General features: G+C 49.5%; 1 protein-coding gene across 1 annotated transcript in view; it reads right to left on the minus strand.

Moving 5' to 3' along the window:
* The window catches only part of LOC128324958 (1-phosphatidylinositol 4,5-bisphosphate phosphodiesterase gamma-1-like), a 103,593-nt gene that overhangs the window by 23,101 nt on the left and 61,051 nt on the right, over positions 1–19,441 (minus strand). The window contains exons 8-22 of the mRNA XM_053250208.1: positions 18,887–18,959; positions 18,182–18,283; positions 17,108–17,226; positions 16,479–16,564; positions 15,449–15,569; positions 13,013–13,181; positions 11,926–12,045; positions 11,439–11,546; positions 8,789–8,976; positions 6,280–6,480; positions 5,513–5,632; positions 4,575–4,758; positions 3,287–3,364; positions 2,039–2,142; positions 196–292 (exon numbers count right to left, since the gene is read on the minus strand). Of these exons, the coding sequence (XP_053106183.1) occupies positions 196–292; positions 2,039–2,142; positions 3,287–3,364; positions 4,575–4,758; positions 5,513–5,632; positions 6,280–6,480; positions 8,789–8,976; positions 11,439–11,546; positions 11,926–12,045; positions 13,013–13,181; positions 15,449–15,569; positions 16,479–16,564; positions 17,108–17,226; positions 18,182–18,283; positions 18,887–18,959 (1,870 nt within the window). The remainder of the gene's footprint in view (positions 1–195; positions 293–2,038; positions 2,143–3,286; positions 3,365–4,574; positions 4,759–5,512; positions 5,633–6,279; positions 6,481–8,788; positions 8,977–11,438; positions 11,547–11,925; positions 12,046–13,012; positions 13,182–15,448; positions 15,570–16,478; positions 16,565–17,107; positions 17,227–18,181; positions 18,284–18,886; positions 18,960–19,441) is intronic.

Genomic DNA, 19,441 nt, shown 5'->3' on the forward strand with positions numbered 1-19,441 from the left:
GTTTAAGTTTAGAGATTAGACATGCCGTGGGAAGCATAAGGTTGCAAGATGTGAAATTCAATGGAGGCCATAAAACGTTTCTATCTGAACATGTCTGTTCGCCCCAAGAAAACAAGAGGCTTCTCTCCCGGCCCGCCCTGGCACCCTGCTCTCGAGGGTTTAATGAAGAAGTGGCAGGGAGGGATTTGAACTCACAGCTTCATCCTGCTCTGGCCCGGAGGTGTTCATGATCTCCTCCACATAGTTGGCTGGGAACCAGAGCTGCTTCTTGCCCCCGTAGTCTCCGCGCCACCTGGAAGGGGTAACAGGAAGAAGGCAAGCAGACTGACTTGGGGAGCATTGTGGGTGTCAACACTGCACGCAATGGCAGGGGAACGGTCGGGATGGGAAAACAGAGAAGGAGCAGTTAAAAAACAACCAGCCTTATCGACAACACACCCAGGCCCTACAAAAAGGGAGGAGGGAAGATGGGCAGGGGGCCGTCTCCTCCCTGACACATGGGAGGATGCAGTGGGAGATTCTAAGGGATGCCATGCCATGCCACAGTCCGGGGAACATGGAGCCAGCAGGCTGCTTCTGTCCTGGAATACTGGCGTCTGGGTTGCAGGCTGCATTCACACTGTAGACCTAATCCAATTTTCAAATGGCTTAGCACCTGCCTGGTTCAGACATTATGCTTTCTAACTGCCCACCAGATGGACGCACACTGGAATGTGCATTCCTTCCCCTCTCTTTCCTGATTCAGTCTCTTCCTTCCTTCCTTTATCGCCTGCTATGTGTATCCATAGGCGGTGTACATAATTTAAAATACAACAAATATATAAAAACAGAATTAAAACCAAAACTAGTTCACAGAATAAAGACAGCTGATTAGTGATAACTATAGCTTATCATGTGCAACTCTAGTTACTGCTAACCACAGTCTGCTCTCAAATCAGAGGTAACTGCTAACCAAGAAAGGGAGGGGGAAATTCATGCTGGCAGGAGGAAGAGGAGGAAAAGCCCATGAGCCCATGGGCTGCTTCCAATGGGAAGCAGAGAGCATGATCTCTGAACTAGGCCTGGTGCTGGTTGATGAGGAACCTCTGCTTTTTCTCAAGGGTCACTTCCAGACTAGGGTCCTTTAATGCTGCTGAGGCATTGTTTTCCCACAATCAGCTGGGGGAAGAGTTAAAGCAGTGGTTCAACATGGCACTTCTTATACTGCCAGGTTATCCAGCAAGGCCCCTTCTCATGGCCATGATCCTTCATCAGTGTTTAACTCAGAAGCCAGTCCCATTCAGCAAAGGTACAGAGGAACATAGGAAACTGCCATATACTGAGTCAGACCTTTGGTCTATCTTGCTCAGTATTGTCTACCCAGACTGGCAGCGCTTCTCCGAGGTTGCAGGCAGGAGTCTCTCTCAGCCCTATCTTGGAGATGCTGCCAGGGAGGAAACTTGGAACCTAGATGCTCTTCCCAGAGCGGCCCCATTATCCCCTGAGGGGAATATCTGTCATTGCTCACACTTCTAGTCTCCCATTCATATACAACCAGGGTGGACCCTGCTTAGCTTAAGGGAACAAGTCATGCTTGCTACCACAAGACCAGCTCTACTCTCTCTAGCTACCACAAGACCAGCTCAGGTAGTTCTTTCCTTGCAACTTCTCCTCTTATTACTTCTGGTTGAGCACTGTAGCAGCCTTACTGAGGAACAGCCTCTGAATTGCCCCATGCAGGGTCTTTTAATTGCCCTCAGTGTCAGCTTCTGTCCTCCAGTGACCAGCTGTGGCAGGGGGACTTTGGCAATTAAGAGAGAACTCAGTTGCCAGCTCAACAAGCGGTTCTGGGAAGGTCTGTCAACTGACCCAGTTCTAGAACACACAGGGCCATTTCACATATTGTGTTTTTGTTGTTGCATGGACCTGTCTATGCACGTGACCAGGCATGTAAACAGCTACAGCCAACTGGCCGGGGCTCCCCTCTGCTCTGGCTCCTGCCTAGGAACAGCCTCCTCAGGGCTGCCTGCTGCTTCCCGCTGCCTTCTCTAGGACTCACCATCCTCCATCCTGCTTGTCGACATTGTGGATGATGGCTTGTTTGCAGAACGAGAGTTCATCTTCTCGCTGGGCTTTGTAGTCATACAAAGCCTTCACCGTGCACTGTGAAGAAAAAGAGATGCTACTATCAAGTTCGTGCTAAAAATAAAGTCTCCAAATACCATGCCAGGGCAGCCCCAATTCAGCAAGCTGAAAACATTACGCTGAATCTTCTGCACAATTTATGCTGCTCCCAAGACCCAAGAATTTAGGACATTTATTGACCTAAGGATCGGGAGAACAGGAAGAAGGGAGATCAGCAGTAGGGAGATGGGCCAAGGAACAGTGCCTGACACCATGAGGAAAATTACTCAAAGTAGTCCCATTGCTTATGGAGGCATTGCCAACTTGTCCTTTTAATTTCAATGGGACTACTTTGAGAAATGTTCCTCATGTCAGTCACTAATCACAAGGGAAAGGCAAGGAACTATTGATTGATTGATTAAGTGCTATCAAGTCAGTGCCGACTCTTAGCAACCACATAGATAGATTCTCTCCGGGATGATCTGTCTTCAACTTCGCCTTTAAGGTCTCTCAGTGGTACATTCATTGTTGTCATTATCGAGTCCATCCACCTTGCTGCTGGTTGCCCTCTTCTTCTTTTTCCTTCAACTTTTCCCAGCACAATGGACTTCTCAAGGGAGCTGGGTCTTCCCGTAATGTGTCCAGAGTATGATAGTTTGAGCCTGGTCATTTGTGCCTCAAGTGGAAATTCTGGATTGATTTGTTCTTTGATCCATTGGTGTGTTTTCCTGGCTGTCCATGGAATGCTCAAAGGTCTTCTCCAGTGTTGTGAATAGGCCTGGATTTGGAGCCTAGTCGTGAACTCTGCACATATCATGGTCTTGTAAAAACAAACCACACAGCCTGTTCTGTGTCTAAAGTCTTGAACCATGTTATAATCAGTTTATGACAGCAGTTTTAATGGATCTGGCCTTGGCTGGATGTTGAGGAAAAGTACAGTTAGTCATTACTAAGCACCACTGAAATCAACGAGGTAAGTTAGTCATGACTAACTTAATTCCAATTAATTTCAATGGGACTTAGTCATAACTAACTTAGTCTGAATGTTGCCCATTATGTCTGTCTAGAGATGTTCAAAAAGAAAGACATGGCCAGGCTGGAAGCAGTTCAACTGAGAGTTCCCCATTCTTGATTCTGGAAACACAATAACTGTTGAGCATATCCCATGTGCCCGCTGACCTACCTTAGTCATGGGCATCTTGTTGGCTTCCACATAGAAGTGAGGGGTTCGCACCTCATAGAGTGCCCCATAATCCAGTTCCTGCAAGGAAAAACAGGGCCATTAAAGCAGTCAGAAAACCCATTCTTTCCTCTTCCAATTTTCTCTTAGCGGAGTCTTTGCAACTGAGGAAGACCTGTGTGGCCATCAGCTGCGTAGTCTTAGCTCTTTTGACACTACCAAGACAAATGAGAAAAAATTAGGCCAGGATGGAAATCATTCTCCCACATGCCACACTTTCCTTTTACTTATTTAATGAAAAGATGTATATCTCAACTTTCAACCTAAAAGATTCCCAAGGCAGCGTACATAACACTCCTGCTTGTGTTTAAAGTAGTGCGTTTTGGACATTTGCCGTTCAGTGTTATGATCATGCTAGTTTTTACGCTTCATGCTAGTTTGCCCTTTTAATCACAGAGGGCAGCACTAATTGGTTCTTTAATTTTAAACAAATCAAGACTCAGTGATCAGAATTCGTTGGCGCTTGCAGGCATTTCTGAGTTTATACGCAGATGAGGCAGGTTGGGAGGTTCAAGGTCAATGAATGAGAAGCTCTTGCGGAAAACACCACCAACAAACCCAGCACTTTACAAAACAATAACGTAAGCAAAAGAAACAGGTCCCTGCCCTGAAGAGCTGACCAATGGGGGAGAGGAGAGGAAGGTGGCAGCATCACTACGGCAGAATGCGAGAAGTTCCTGGCCAAGATGCTGGATAGACTGACGTGCCCCCCCCCAAACAGAACATCACTGGACTTCCATAATCCTGTAAAGCAGGGGTTCTCAATCCCAGATGCTGTTGGACGACAGCCCCTATCCTCCCCAGCCATGGCAACTCTGGAACGCTCTCCCGGTGGCCATTCGCTCCTCGGACTCCATCACGGCTTTTAGAAAGCTTGTTAAAACTTGGCTTTTTACCCAGGCTTTTACATCATCGTTTTTACTGCGGCTTCTGTGTGTTTTTACCTGTTGTGTTGTTTTTATGCCTGTATTTTATAGATTTTATATTTGGTTTGTTTCTATATTGCTTAGCTTAATATTTTTATTGTCTTTTTATTGTATGTTTTAACTTCTGCAAACCGCCTTGGGGTTGTCTTTTAACGAAAGGCGGTATATAAAGGCAACAATCAATCAATCAATCAATCAATCAAAATAAACTCCACGGGAGCTGCCGTCCAACATGATCTGGGAACCCAAGATTCTGCAGCCCTGCTGTGAAGCAACACCACCACCACCACTGGAGCCCCTCTCACCGCTGTGCCCATCTTTTCCAGCGTCTCCTCGTTGATGGGGTAGCGCAGTTTCATCTTGCGGTAGAGAGGGTGCTTCTCGTAGTAGCTAACCAAGTCAAGGAGGCTCTCAAATTCTGCCGAGCTGCCCAGCATGAAGAGGCGGCCCTCCTGCTGAATCCGGCAGTGCTTGATCTTGCCTTCTGCCCTGCAGCCGACGGAGAGAATGAGCATCAGGGTGGAGCCCTCCTCGGCAGTGCCACTTTATCTGGCCTATACACTTTCAATCCCATCTGCACAGCCACGAGACAGGGGTTCTCAGACCTGGGTTCCCATGTGTTGTTGGACTACAACTCCCATCATTCCCAGCCATTTGGTCATTCTGGCTGGGGATGATGGGAGTTGTAGTCCAACCACATCTGGGAATCCTCTAACAGGGAACACTGCTGGGAACCCAAGCATGAGGCCTCCTGCCACTAGAAAATTTATTCCTAATAAATGGTCATACTTATTTATTTTAATTGAGAGCACAGATTATCAGGAAGCTTAATTTTGCTCATAATGCCACATTTTGTGGTTACAATTGTGGATTTTATTCAGGCTTTTGGCCAATCAGCTCTCCCTTGCTTCTTAAAATTTTTAGCAGGATTTCGCTCTGTGTTTATTGAATTGTTTTTATCTTGCTGTTAACTGCCCTGGGGTTTTAGGACGGTATATAAATAAAAATAAAAATAACTTCGTATCATGCACCACTGTACAGTATGTAGCAAAATCCCAGTGGCCATTTCTGTTAGGACCAAGTAGCTTCAGGTGGGGCAATGTAGGGCAGAGAAGTGGCGGGAGGGGAGGGGGTGCTTATCCTCCACCCCCGAGTCACCCTGGCCCCAGCAGTTTCCCCTCCCCACGATGGGTTTCCCGAGGCACAGTTGTCCTCTCCAAAGACTAGGGATGCTGTGACTTACCGAAAGGAGATGGCGTAGGAGTTGGGCTCGCTGCGCTTCCGCACGAGAAAGGCTCCATCTCGGGGCACCCTCATCAGCATGTGCTCGGCCTGCAGGCGGGTCAGGCTGGCATGGTACCACCTGGTGGTCAGAGAGCCCACGGCTGGATTAGCACCCCCTTCCAGCCTGTGCCTGGTCAGGTGATCTGGGAGACCAATGAGTGAAGGGGATCCCCAGCCCTCCTGCAGAGAGGATGCCAAATGGCTGTGGGGCTGAGAGGGCTCGCCCCTGCCTTTCTGGAGCACACCCAGCAGGACTGAATGCCCCAAAGGGGAGATCCCAGAGCCCAAGCTTCTCTGCATGCAACCATTTCGCAAGAAAGAGCTTCCAGGTCCCCACATTCGAGGAGCATGAGGCCCAGCTGTTATGCCCCACATGCTCAAAGGCTCTCATGTGTTTCAGGGCTGAAAACAGATCCTGAAAATAGGTTCCGAGGCGAGACCTTGGCTCAAACCAAGCAGCCGCCGCCGCCGCCTCTGAAAATGCAAGCAGCTCAAGGGTCTTTAGTGAGACCCACACCTATCATCTCCTCCTAGACACAAAGAAGCCCTTGACCCAGCAGTCCCTTGCTGGGGTGGTTTGCACCCAGGTCCATAAGTGCAGCCCCACACAGCCCTGCTGCCAGCTCCAAGATGCCAGTGGCAAATAACCAAGTTAGGACGTGTCCACCTATCGGTGGGGAAACAAAGAGGAGCAGAGCAGAGGGGAGAGGTGCCCAGGCGTCTCACTCTTTGCTCTCGTGGGCGTTGGGCTGCGGAACTGGGTCCGTCAGGCGCATCTCGAACTCGTTGCAGCGCAGAGGCACCTCCCGGTAGTGGCAGATGAGGCTGTAGAGGCTGTCGAAGACCAGGTTGTCCGTCAGGTAGAACTTGGTGGCCCCAGCCTCCTGTCGGGAATGGATGCGGCAGTGCTGGACGCGGCCGGAACGCCTGAGAAAGGAGGGCGTAGGCACCACATATTGGGCTTTGTGCTGGTTTGGAGCTGTGGTGTGTCATAAGAACAGCCCGGCTAGATTAGGCCCAAGGAGGCCCATCCAGTCCAGCATCCTGTTTCTCACAGTGCCCCACCAGATGCCTCTGAGATGCCCACAGGCAAGATCTGAGGGCATGCCCTCTCTCCTGCTGCCGTTGCTTCCCTGTAACTGGTTTTCAGAGGCATCTTGACTCTGAGGCTGGAGATGGCCCACAGCCACCAGACTAGTAGCCACTGATAGACCTATCCTCCATGAATTTGTTTAAGCCCCTTTTAACGCCATCTAAGCTAGTGGCCGTCACCACGTCCTATGGCAAAGAAATCCATAGATTAATTATGCTTTGTGTGAAAAAGAACTTCCTCTTGTTGGTCCTAAATTTCCCGACCTTCAGTTTCATGGAATGGCCCCTGGTTCTAGTGTTGTGAGAGAGGGAGAAAAAATTCTCTCTCTCCACGCTCTCTACTCCATGCATAATTGTATACATCTCTATCATGTCTCCCTGTAGTAGTCTCTTTTCCAAGCTAAAGAGCCCCAGGTGTTGTAGTCCTGCATCATAAGAAAGGTGCTCCAGGCCACTGATCATCTTGGTTGCCCTCTTCTGCAACATTTCTAGTTCTACAATCTCCTTTTTCAGGTACGGTGACCAGAACTGCATGCAATACTCCAAATGTGGCCGCACCATAGATTTGTATAAGGGCATTATGATATTAGCAATTTTATTTTCAGTCCCCTTCCTAACAATCCCTAGCATGGAACTGGCCTTTTTCACAGCTGCCGCACACTGATTAGACACTTTCAACGAGCAGTCCACCACAACCCCAAGGTCTCTCTCCTGGTCAGTCACCGACAGCTCAGACTCCATCAATATATATGTAAAGTTAGGGCTTTTTGCCCCAATATGCATCACTTTACACTTGCTTACTTGTCAAAGGGACATAGGAAGCTTCCTTTTAACAAGTCAGACCCTTTGTCCATCTAGCTTGTCTACACCTGGGGTGTCAAACTCCTGGCTCGCAGGTTGGATCAGGCCTGTAGAGCTCCACTGAGCAGCCCGCGTGAAACCGGGACAAGCCACTGCTCCCCCCACTCCCCCCACACAAGCCACTGCTCCCCCCACACCCCACACGGCAGGCTTCCTCCTCCCCGCCCCGTGGCGGCGGCATTTCTCTCCCCCACTCCACCCTCGTGCAGGACCAGCCAGCGGAGACCCACACTGACAGAGAGCAGCCTGCAGGGGCGGGCAAGCTGGGACCAGCCAGCGGAGACATTCCCTTCCCTTCCCTGCTGCTGCCGCCGCCATGCTGATCCCCTCCCCTTGTGGTGGGTTTAAAGTGTGGAGCGCTAGTCCAGAAGAGGAAGAGGGGAGATAAAGAGGGCAGAGGAGGAGGAAGGGGAGGACACAGAAGAGAGCACGGGGCGCTTTTTCTCTGGGCAAGGGAGGGAGGGAGGAGGAGGAGAAAGCAAGGAAGAGAGGAAGAAAGTGGGAGAGAGAAAGAGAAAGAGGAGGAGGAGGAAGATGAAAGAAGGGTGAGTGGAGGGCAAGGGAGGGAGAAGGAGGAGCTCTGCTTATTTTGGGGCATGATGTTGCTTTGATTATTGCTCTGATCATTGAGTGTTAAATATCTGTTGAGAACAATAACAGCTAACATATGATGGTTACAGTCAGAACTTCTTTTAAAAATACAAAAAATAATAATTAAATTTTCCCTGAGCACCTTCTGGTGTAAAAACGAGTGCATTTGGCTAATTTCAGTGACAGGATTGTGTATGTAAAATATGGTATCTGTAGGTCATCGGGGAGTATGATATTCAAAATTCCTCCCCACAAAAAGTGGCAGGGCAAGGGATGCAGGAAGAAAGGAAGAGAGTGAGAGAAAGAGGGAGGAGGAGGAGGAGGCAGAAGGCAGCACAAGGTGGGCACAGCCCCCTGGAGATGCCTCAGGATCAAACCTGGCCCACCCCCTGATGGAGTTTGACACCCCTGCTCTATACTGACTGGCAGTGGCTCTCCAAGGTTACAAGTAGGAGTTTCTGCCAGCCCTACCTGGAGATGCTGCCAGGGAGCGAACCTGGGGCCTTCTGCATGCAAACCTGCAATGCTCTGCCACTGAGCTGTGGCCCCATCCCCTAAGGGGAACATCTTATAGCATTCATGTGCAGTCTCCCGTTGAAATGCAAACCAGGATGAACCTGCTTAGCAAAGGAGACAATGCATGCTCACTGCCACAAGACCAGCTCTCCTCGCCCCTCCGCCCATGGCCTACCAGAAGGAAAGGGTGTAGTCGCCCACAAAGGTCTCGCTCTCCCGCACCAGGAAAGTGCCGTCCTTGCCGCCCGTCTCCGTGCAGTACTCATGCAGCAGCTTCTCGGCAATCTGGCGCCCATCGCGGCCCCCGCCTAGTTTGCCGTGGAACCATTTCTCACTGAAGTGCAACTCGTTGTTGTTGAACTCCTAAAATCCCCACCAGGAGAGGGGCGAACACACACCAAGGGGAAAGGAAGGGGGTGGAAGGAGAGGAGAGGGAAGGAGCACATTCAGAATTAGAGGGGGAAAGTACAACACACACAGATGTACAATTTCCATCTCATGTCCCTGATGCCTTTTCACCCTTTCAAGGAAGCATCTTCAGCAGAGGTCAGGAAGTGTGTTATGCCACCAGTGCGGAATGGGAGTAGAACCTGAGTGTGAGCAGCCCTGCACGGAGTCAGACTCTCTTGACATGGACAAAGGCTGGGGTACTCGAACTTGGGTCCCCAGATGTCACTGGACTACAACTCCCATCATCCCCAGCCCCAATGGCCAAAGGCTATTGATGATGGGAGCTGTAGTCCAGCAACATCTGGGGAACCAAGTCTGAGAACCCCTGGACATTCACGAAGGACAAGGCCCAGACTACGGCCTGGTCCCCTTGTTACTGTTTTGTCAGCTGCTTACTTTTGTTCTTAAATGTTTGATTAATTGCTATATTAGCAGTTTTCAGTTAAAGTGGAAAGGCAGGAAGTAAACCTTTGAAGAAACATCTAACGTGACAACTCCAAGTCTTAGCTGTGAACCAGATGACCCTGGTTCTCGGCCACAAACTCAGGAGTTGGTCTTCGGTGAGCCAGGACCTCACAGACAGACCCAGTTTCCTCACCTGCAATATCTGTGGATAACAAGCGTGCTGCTGCTGCTGCTTGGTGGATGCAAAGATGGGTCCAAACACTTTAAACAAAGAAGTGGCATATGCCAAGAGCTCTGGATGCTCAAAAAGTCCTATATAGGCAGGGTATGGGCTCAGGGTCTTGTGAACTCAAGGAAAGGAATGTTTGACCTAGGTGTCGCTTCCTCAGACATGCTGAAAGGCAAGCCCGGCACCCAGCAGGGGAGACAGGTGAGGGTCCAGCACACACAGGTTTTCCCAAGCACTTTGCCGTTGGTCACACAATGAACCCATGCATGTGCAAAATGGCCTTAAGGCCCTTGGTAGTCTGAGGGTGCACAGAACAGACTTTAGGCTTGCGGGATCTCCTTGGCTTTTAGTAGAACCCTGAAATCCACCCACACTCTCAATGAAAGGGTGGTTCAGGAGGTGGGGCCCATTGCATATTGCCCCCCATAAGCCCTACCTTGGGATAACCAGTACATACAAGTACACAGCAAACACCGGAAGCTGCCTTGGGTCCACCCCCAGCATACAAATCTACACTGGGGTAATACAGGAGGTCAGGGACTTAAATACTAAATGCTAAAACTGGCAGGCACAAAGACTTGATCCAAGGCAACCAATTCATCCTCATATTTTACAGACGAGGAACACTGTGATGAAAGGTTAAGGCAACGATTCTCAGACTTGGGTGCCCAGTTGTGATTGCACTACAACTCCCATCACTTCAGGCTTGGGCACTGCGGTGGGGTTGATGGGAGTTGTAGTCCAGCAACATCGGGGAATGCAAGCTTGAAAACTCCTGAGTTAAGGGATTTGCACCAGGCCAACCACAGCAGACAATAGGGGTGTTTTTGCAATTTTTAAGCAACAGCAACTTGTGTCAGCACTCTAAAAGCGAAAGTCCCATTTTACAACTGGGGAACACTGCGGCTCAGAGACACACAGCTTGGCCATGGATCAAACAAGTAAGTTCACAGAAACCTCAGCCTACCATTAGACAGCTGCAAGCCCAAATGCCCTGCTGACCTACTGAAATGGCCAGTAGCCATCTACTTTTGGCTCCGGCCTCCTATGGAATATGTTTTAGTATCAACACTGTACCTCCCTGTGCTATGAAAGTGTGTGTGGAGCCACATTCTTGGTCCTCCAGCAGCAGAGTTCCCATCTCTCTCTCAGCTCCTGCAAAATCTCAGCCCTCCTTCCCAACTCAATCACAGTTTTTAGAAAGCGTGTGGAGTCTTGGCTTTTTTATATGACTGTTCCTATTGTTGCTGCTTTGTAACCTGTATGGTTATATTGTGCTTGTGGTTTAAAAAAAAAATCTTTTAATCAGATCTGTATTTTTATATTTCTAGCTGATATTTTAATTGTGTAATTTTTGTAGTTTTGTTTTAACTTTTGTGTGAAACACCTCGAGATTGTTTTAATGAAAGGTGGTAATGAAAGATGTCCCGTGTCAACTGAGCAAACAGGCACCTTTTAAAAGTGGTGATACTCTTCTATTTATCAGGGGGAGAGCAACTGGCCCTCTCCAAACCCAGCACAGCATCCCTTCAGTGGCTGTTGCTGGTGGCTGTCTTATGTTTCTTTGTAGACTGTGAGCCCTTTGGGGACAGGGATCCATCTTATTACTTTATTATTGCTTTCTCTGTGTGAACCACTTTGGGAACTTTTGTTGAAAAGCGGTATATAAATATTCGTTGTTTGTTGTTTGTTTGTACAGAAATCTAACAATAAATAAATCTCTTCCCCACCAGAAACACACCTCTTTCTGTTCAGTCTCTTCCTCATCCTCATTGGACTGGTAGTGAGAGGTCTCCTCGGAGTAATAGATCTTGTTGCTTGTCAGAACAAAGTAGTGGGGACTCCAGGTCTGTCAACAGGAGAAACGTGTCAAAGCCATCAAGGGTGATCAAGAGAGAAGGGCTGAATCATGGGAACATGCAAATCACCCGAGAAAGGAGTGCAGTGTCTAAGCATTCTACTACAAAGCAACTTCTCATGTTTCTGGGCTCTGGGTACAAATTGTATTGTACCCAATTGCAACAAAGCAGGAGGCAAGAACCCCTGTTTCGTGAGGGGCTCCTTTCCTTCCTCTCACTTCCCATCAGCCTCCGTTTACTCCGTTGATCAGCAAATTGGGCCTGAAGAGACAGTTCAGGGGGGCGGTTGAAAGGGAACACGGACCACCCTCTGAAAGAAAATGTGCCCTCCCAGACCTTCCATCTCAAAGGAATGAGCAAGACCCTCACGTGGTCAATAGGGTCCTCAAGGTAAAGGATGCCGTTCTTGATGGAATTACTGATGTCGTTCTCCGAGTAGCTGGCCATGGAGACCTCTTCGTAAAGGTTCCCTTCCACCAGTTTCTTGTGCTGCAGTGCAAGAGGAGGAGGCATGAAGGGAGGGAAGCTGCCATGTGTTACAGCCAGGAGGACAATTCTTGCCTCGTGATTCATGAGGTAATCTGGAGGCAACCTTTTGCAGACGCAAATGGGTTCATAGCAGTCCTGTTCTCACACCAAGGGCCACTGCCTTGGCACCCTACACCTGGCCTCCATTATTCTACTAAATGTCCTGTATTCTTTATTCTGCCCTGTATTGTTTTGAAAACCCAACTGCCACAAGAACATAAGAACAGTCCTGCTGGATCAGGCCTATCTAGTCCAGCATCCTGTTTCAGTCAGTGGCCCGCCAGATGCCCACAGGCAAGAGCTGAGGGCGTGCCCTCTCTCCTGCTGTTGCTCCCCTGCAACTGGTATTTAGCGGCATCCTGCCTCTGAGGCTGGAAATGGCCCACAACCACCAGACTAGTAGCCATTGATAGACCTGTCCTCTGTGAATTTATCTAAACCCCTCTTAAAGTCATCCAGGTTACTGGCTGTCACCACATCTGGTGGCAGAGAATTCCATAAGTCGATGACGTGTTGTATGAAAATGTACTTCCTTTGTTTTTGGCAATCAGTTTTATAGGATGACCTCTGGTTCTAGTGTTGTGAGAGAGGGAGAAAAATGTCTATCAATCAACTTTCTCTACACCATGCATGATTTTATAGACCACTACAGTCTTTCAGTCTATTATAGGGGTTCTCAACCTTGGGTCCCCCAGTGGTTTCAGCCATTGTGGCTAAGGATGATGGGAGTTGTAGTCCAACAACACCTGTGGACCTAAGATTGGGAACCCCTCTCATAGGTTAATTATTCATAGTATGAAGACGTCTTTCTTTTTGTCTGTCCTAAATTTAAACCTGAGGAACACTTTATTTAGGACACACTGATGGGAAGGAGGGAGACAAAAGGGCACAAGGCAGTTCTAAGCGGGGAGGCAGGGAGTTCTGCTACCTTAATGAGAATTTTCTTCTTGAGCTGGGCAGGTGAGGGCAGCTGGTCAGCATTGATGTCCACTGGCTTGGTAAGCAGCATGTCTCCAAAGACCTTCTTGAAGTGGGAAGCCATATTCCGTTGCTGGACGATGCTGCAGTGGTCTTCAATGGAGAGGATGATGGGGTACCTGGAGGGAAAGCAGGTAGCATCACTTGCAACATAGGAAGGTGCTGTATATGGAGTCAGACCATTGGTCCATATCTAGCTCAGTATTGTCTTCAGAGACTGGCAGTGGCGTCTCCAAGGTTGCAGGCAGGAGTCTCTCTCAGCCCTATCTTGGAGATGCTGCCAGGGAGGGAACTTGGAACCTAGATGCTCTTCCCAGAGTGGCAGCTCCATCCCCTGAAGGGAATCTCTTACAGTGCTGCTCACACTTCTAGTCTCCCATTCATATGCAACCAGGGCGGACCCTGCTTAGCTAAGGGGACAAGTCATGCTGGATACCACCAGACCGGCTCTCCTCTCCTTGGGCCTAGCTGGGACTCGGGGTGGATAGGACAGCAGTCTTCAAAGCTCTGTTGCTCTAGAGTAGAACTAATGGGCTGAACTTCCAAGGGAGCAGATTTAGGCTAGGCGTGAGGAAGAGTTTCCCTGTAAGAGCCACTCAGCAGTGGGGCAGCCTGCCTCATGCAGTGGTGAGCTCTCCTTTGCAGGAGGTCTCCAGACAGAAGCTGATTGGCCCCCTGCCAGGGATCCTGGAGCAGTCTCCTGCTCTGAGCCGGGGGGCTGGCCTAGAAGACCTCCAAGGCCCCCTTCCGACTCTAAGAGTCTTTGGTCGGATTATTCTGCTCCAGGCCTTGGAATGGCACCTCTGCTGGTGTGTCTGGGCAGGAGTTTGGAAAGAGCACAGGTGTGCATGCATCTATTGCAAGGGTATTCTCCTCAGTCACCATCCCACACCCCCACACTGGGGTCCCGTGCAAGGACCGACCTCCCACCACCCACTTGCTAGGCCCGGAATGAGGCACAGCCGAGACTCCTTTGACTGCTCTCGCCCCATTGGACCCCACTTATCATCATCACCACCAACAACAACAACAACTTATATTAACAATATGTATATACTGCTTTTTACAAAACACCTCAAAGTGGTTTATGTCTCTTCCCAGAAGTCCCGCAAAAGGAAGCAGGAAGAGACTGCTGACCAGCTGGCCATCTCAGAGCTCATCTGAGGAGCTCTGGCTGTCAGGATCTGCCAGGTTGCCTTCAAAGCTCTGCTGCTCCTTACTCTGCCTCCCCTTGTAAGGGTCTCCCTGAGCCCGCTCCTCCATTCAGATTTTCCTGTTCCTCTTCTCGCCACCTTGGTGACCCCCAGATCCCCTCCAGCTTTGCCTCTGCCCTGGACTAATGGACCCCTATTACAGACTGATCGGACCCTTCTACCTGTGGGGTCCGACCAATGCTGATCTCCCCACACCAAGCACCTTCTGACATCCTGCCCAGCCATGTTGGATACATGACAGTGAGATCAGGACTAAGAAATGGGCTTTGGCCATTCTGGCAGGGGATGCTGGGAGCTGCAGTCCAGCAACATCTGGGGAGCCAGGCTTGAGTACCCCTGATCTAGGCCAACAGGTAGTTGGGGCAGTAGCCATGGCCCGACGCAGTGTAAGGCAGGTACACATGCATTCAACTTGTGGAATTCTCTGCCACGAGATGTGGTGACAGCCAACAACCTGGATGGCTTGAAGAGGGGTTTGAATCACTTCATGGAGGAGAGGTCTATCAAGGGCTACTAGTCGGAGGGCTATAGGCCACCTCCAGCCTCAAAGGCAGGATGCCTCTGAGTACCAGTTGCAGGGGAGTAACAGCAGGAGAGAGGGCATGCCCCTTTCAGCTCCTGCCTGTGGGCTTCCAGCGTCATCTGGTGGGCCACTGTGTGAAACAGGATGCTGGACTAGACGGGCTTCCGTGGGCCTGATCCAGCAGGGCTGTTCTGATGTTCTGATGTTAATACACAGCAGGTGTTAACACTGGCACAGCACAAATCAAAATATCCTTGTTTTGGAACCCCCTGCTTGGCTGTCTGGCTGGCTGGCAGCCCACCAACTTGGGATTGTTTTTAGTGAAAGGTGGTGTATCAATCCAACAAATAATACATATTTTGGGGACACAAGTAACAGAGCACGGGCAGCTTCTGGCTGGACACGCCCTCAGATCTCTGGGAATCCGCCTCTCTTGGGTTCCATCTCCTCTTCCATGCCCTAGAGTGCTCTCTCCGCGGAAATAATTTTGCACAAGTGTGGTGTTCCTGCAGTCACTAGAAAGAGACGCCAAGCATCGCCCCCCACCCCCCGCCCCCCAGCTGGAGAAGAGGTGGAGAAACGAAGGGCCTTGGGATTCTGGAGAAGGGGAGGAGCGGCTCACAAGGCTAGCCGGGACAGCCTAACTTACTCTGAGGTGGCGAAGGCATGCTCTTTGATGGTGTGCAGCACGTCCAAGAACTTGATTTTGGAGGTGAGCGTGTGGCCGTGGTAGATGATTGGCAGGTCATCAGGACCATCCCAACAGTCCACTGAGGGCAGAGAGGATTTGACATGCAATGCATTCATAAAACTAGGCGGGCAGTTCACCCATTTGCCACACAGACACAGACACACACACAGACACACACGTTCTCATGGCCAGGGTTCCCTGTAACAGGGATTCCCAGAGGTTGTTGACTACAACTCCCAGCATCCTCAGCAGCAATGGCCCTTGGCGGGGGATGATGGGAGTTGTAGTCAACCACCTCTGGAGATCCCCATTACAGGGAGCACAGCTTATGGCCTGGGTTTTATTTTTCCTGCAAAAATCAGAGCAGAAGACAGCATCTCAGACCTGCTCGAGTCTCTGTTCTTCCGTCCCAGATATGAGGCAGCTAGTTGTAGTTAATCAGTGCAAACAGAAAAGAACTCTGCACATGTTCAGATGGACTCCCGTTTATTAGCCTTATTCCCTGAGTCCTGGCATTGGATGCAGGTTCCACACTTGCCTCAAATTAACCTCCCCCCTCCGATTCATTTGGTCTTGAACAACATGATTAGGGAGCAGAGAATGCCCAAACAGTGGCCAACATGCTCCGCAATGGAATATCGGCACATCTAACCCACTGGGGCTGCTGCTGTGCATCTGAAAGAAGGCCTCAGGGGTGTTGTGGAGGCAGGCAGTTCTGCAATGGCTTGAAACAGTGTACAGGCACTTGTCTTCTTCCAGTGGGGATGCAGTTTCAAGCCACTGTGGAACTGCCCCCCTCCGCAGTACCACTGGGTTGCATTTCATGTGCACAACAACCCTGGTGGATCGCTGGACACACCAATGGCCCACTGAGCAGCATGTCGGCCATCATGCTTTGCAGAGACTTTCTTATCCACAGATCAGAGAGGAAGTTGTGGTGCGGCAAGCCAGGATTCAAAACCCTGACAAGGCAGTCAAGGATACTCACATTCTATGCAACGGCAACCCATCCGGAGGCAGCGGGCGTAGGCTTCTAGAGAAGACTCGCTGGAGAACTGGTCTCCGGTGAGATATCTAAAAGAGGAAGAGCAGGAACAACCAGTGTGACGCTTCAGGTGTGAGTGAGCGAGAGAGATATTCCCTTCCTAAAATACTCACAACTTATTAAGGAGATTGCCAGGAGTAACTTGACTACACCCTCAACAGGGGGGCCAAACCCACAGCTGGAATCGATGGAAATATGCAGACTGACAACATCCACCCCCTCCCTCTCTGAAGATTCTATTTGTTAGACCCCACATACCCTGTTTTCCCGAAAGTAAGACCTAGCAGTAATTTCTGATGTACCGCTAATTGCCCTAGTGCATTTTTTGGGACTAAAATTTAATATAAGACACTGTCTTACTTTCGGGGAAACATGGTAAATCAATCGCTCCCCTGGGTGTGAGAAAACAGCAGGGCTCTTAGGCCCAGGGAGGCATCCCACCTGGGCTGTGTTTCCACACTGGGAGAGGAAGAAAGCTCTTTCTGGCCTGACGCAGTGAACAGGCCTGCTTCCACAGCCCACGGGGGATGCACTGGAGAGCAAGTGATCCCACAGCCCAGGGAATCTCTTACGTATTATGAGAGGATGAGATCCAGTACTGCGATAAGGGATAGTTCATGTCGTCTGGCACCACCCGCTCGTACTTGGAGTCCATAACCATGTTTTCTTTGGAGAACAGAAACATCAGGAACTGGTGGAAGTGAGGGAGAGAAAACCCAGTTAGAGAGCTGGAGGACTGCAAGGAAGAAATGCTTTCCTTGGTCTTGAATTCACTGTATTTACCTGAATCCAACATTAGGTTCCCCACACCTCCAATCTATGGGGTGTTAGAAATTGGGGATCGTCTTAAATTCAGAGTGCTGTTCTTTTTGGGTAGGTACAGGTTATAGCTGTATTGAATCTCTGTTTTTTAAGGCGCTTGCCTTAAATTCAGGGGCATCTTCCATACAGGTGAATACAGTACTGCTGATCAGTTTCACGGGATGACCCTAGTACTATCTCACTCACCGACTGGATAGAAATTGAAAGATTTTCTCTGGTTAAAAGAAACCTTGCTTTAGCCCTCTGCATTAAGATTCCTGAGCAATAACCACTAAGACCCACCTTAACCATCATTTATATCCCTTCCAGAGCAATTAACACTTCAGTGAAAGAGTTCAGCAATTGTATTCAAAATGCATTGGAGTTAACTGAAAGACACTCAAGTTCACTGAAGTGCACTTCAGAGGTTATTTCTCTAATTTTCAGTGCAGCTACAGATTTCGTCCACAGCAGGGAATATTCTGCTGAAAGGAACAGCAGCTGACATTCATAACAGCATACCGTGGAAACGCTTTGCTGAAAGTAAAGCAACACATTTCTGCTGTAACAGAGCACTTTGGAGTGCAGGAAAGCGCCAGAGAATATCGACACTCTTGCACAAAAGCACACATGCTTTGGCAAGAGCGTGCAGCAGCCCAGGGGCTAGCGCTGTGTGTCGATGGGTGTTAGGAGTGCCAAGGGTATGCTGTTCTGAATGTTGGCTAGCAACTCTAGTGAAGAACTCCAAATCAGCAGGGAAAGACAGTGGGGCACAAGTCTGTTTTATGGACAATCTGGTTCTGTGGGGAGAGTTGCGAAGGGTGCTGGGGCACTGTGACACCCACCTCATCCAGCTGGAAGAATGGTTCTGTCATGTCGTTGAAGGGATCCTGCAGGTAGTTGCACATATACTCCCGAACTTTGGCAATGTCACTAGCCCAGGGCTCCTGGACAGAAGGTGCAGAGTGCAGTGTTACAAGGAAGGTGCAAATTCCATCCTCAAACAATAGGGGAGGGTGAAGGAGAGAAGGATGAGCACCTCCATGCTGCAATTAAAGAACTCTGCACATATTCAGATGAACTGTCATTTATTATTTTGTCTCTATGTAGCATGATGGCATGGAAGACCAAATGAGCCATGGTGTGGGAGACACGTCAAGAACATGCTTTATTCATGCATGGACCCAAAAAGGTCTCATTTGTCATACTGCTGGGTTTCAGTTACTAATGACAGAATTCCCCCATGTGCTCTTTTGATTAAACAGGTTAGTCCAGGGCCTCTCCAACTTGGGTCCCCAGATGTTGTTGGACGACAACTCCCATCTTCCACAGTGGGTAGAGTGCTAGACTGAGGCTGAGGAGACCCGACACTCAGCCACAGCCCAAGGCCACTGTGGCCGGAAAAGAGGGGAGTTGTACTCCAACCACATCTGGGGACCCAAGCTGGAGACGCCAGAGTTAGCCTCTCTCCCTGCTGGGCCAGGAGGAGTTTTCCCACACCCACCTTTCTGCCCATCTCAGCAAAAAAGCACTGCCCTCTCTGAAAATACCTTCTGGTCATATTGCAGGAACTTTTGGAAGTCATACAATGTGATCTGGCAGAGCTCTGGTCGGTCCACATTTCTGGGAAGACAGTCAAGAGAGGGATATTGTGAGAGGGATCACAATATCTGCGGCCACATCTAAACACACACACCCCTGCATGAGACATTTTTGTTATGATTGTTATGCAGGCTCTTTGGATGAATGAATCAGAAGAGAGAGACTCCAGCAATCTCTGTCCAAGATACTTCCAAACACACTCAGTTCCTTTGGCCTGTCTTCAAGATATGAGGAATTTAACCAGGATGGCTTTAAAATGAGATGAAACACATTAATGAGGGAGGAGAGGCCTACGACTGCTGCATGGAGCCTCCACATTGAGAGGCAGTCTAGCTTTGAATACCAGTTGCTGGGGAGCCACAGCACGGGGAGGTCTTCATGCCCTGTTGGCTGACTTCCTGGGAAATCCGACACCATCATGGGAAACGGAAGGCTGGACTCGATGGACTTTAGTCTGCTCCAGCAGGGCTCTCCAGATATTCCTAAACATTTATCTTTGTAGT

This window comes from Hemicordylus capensis, chromosome 4 (genome assembly GCF_027244095.1).
Source record: "Hemicordylus capensis ecotype Gifberg chromosome 4, rHemCap1.1.pri, whole genome shotgun sequence".
In the NCBI taxonomy this organism is placed as follows: Eukaryota; Metazoa; Chordata; class Lepidosauria; order Squamata; family Cordylidae; genus Hemicordylus; species Hemicordylus capensis.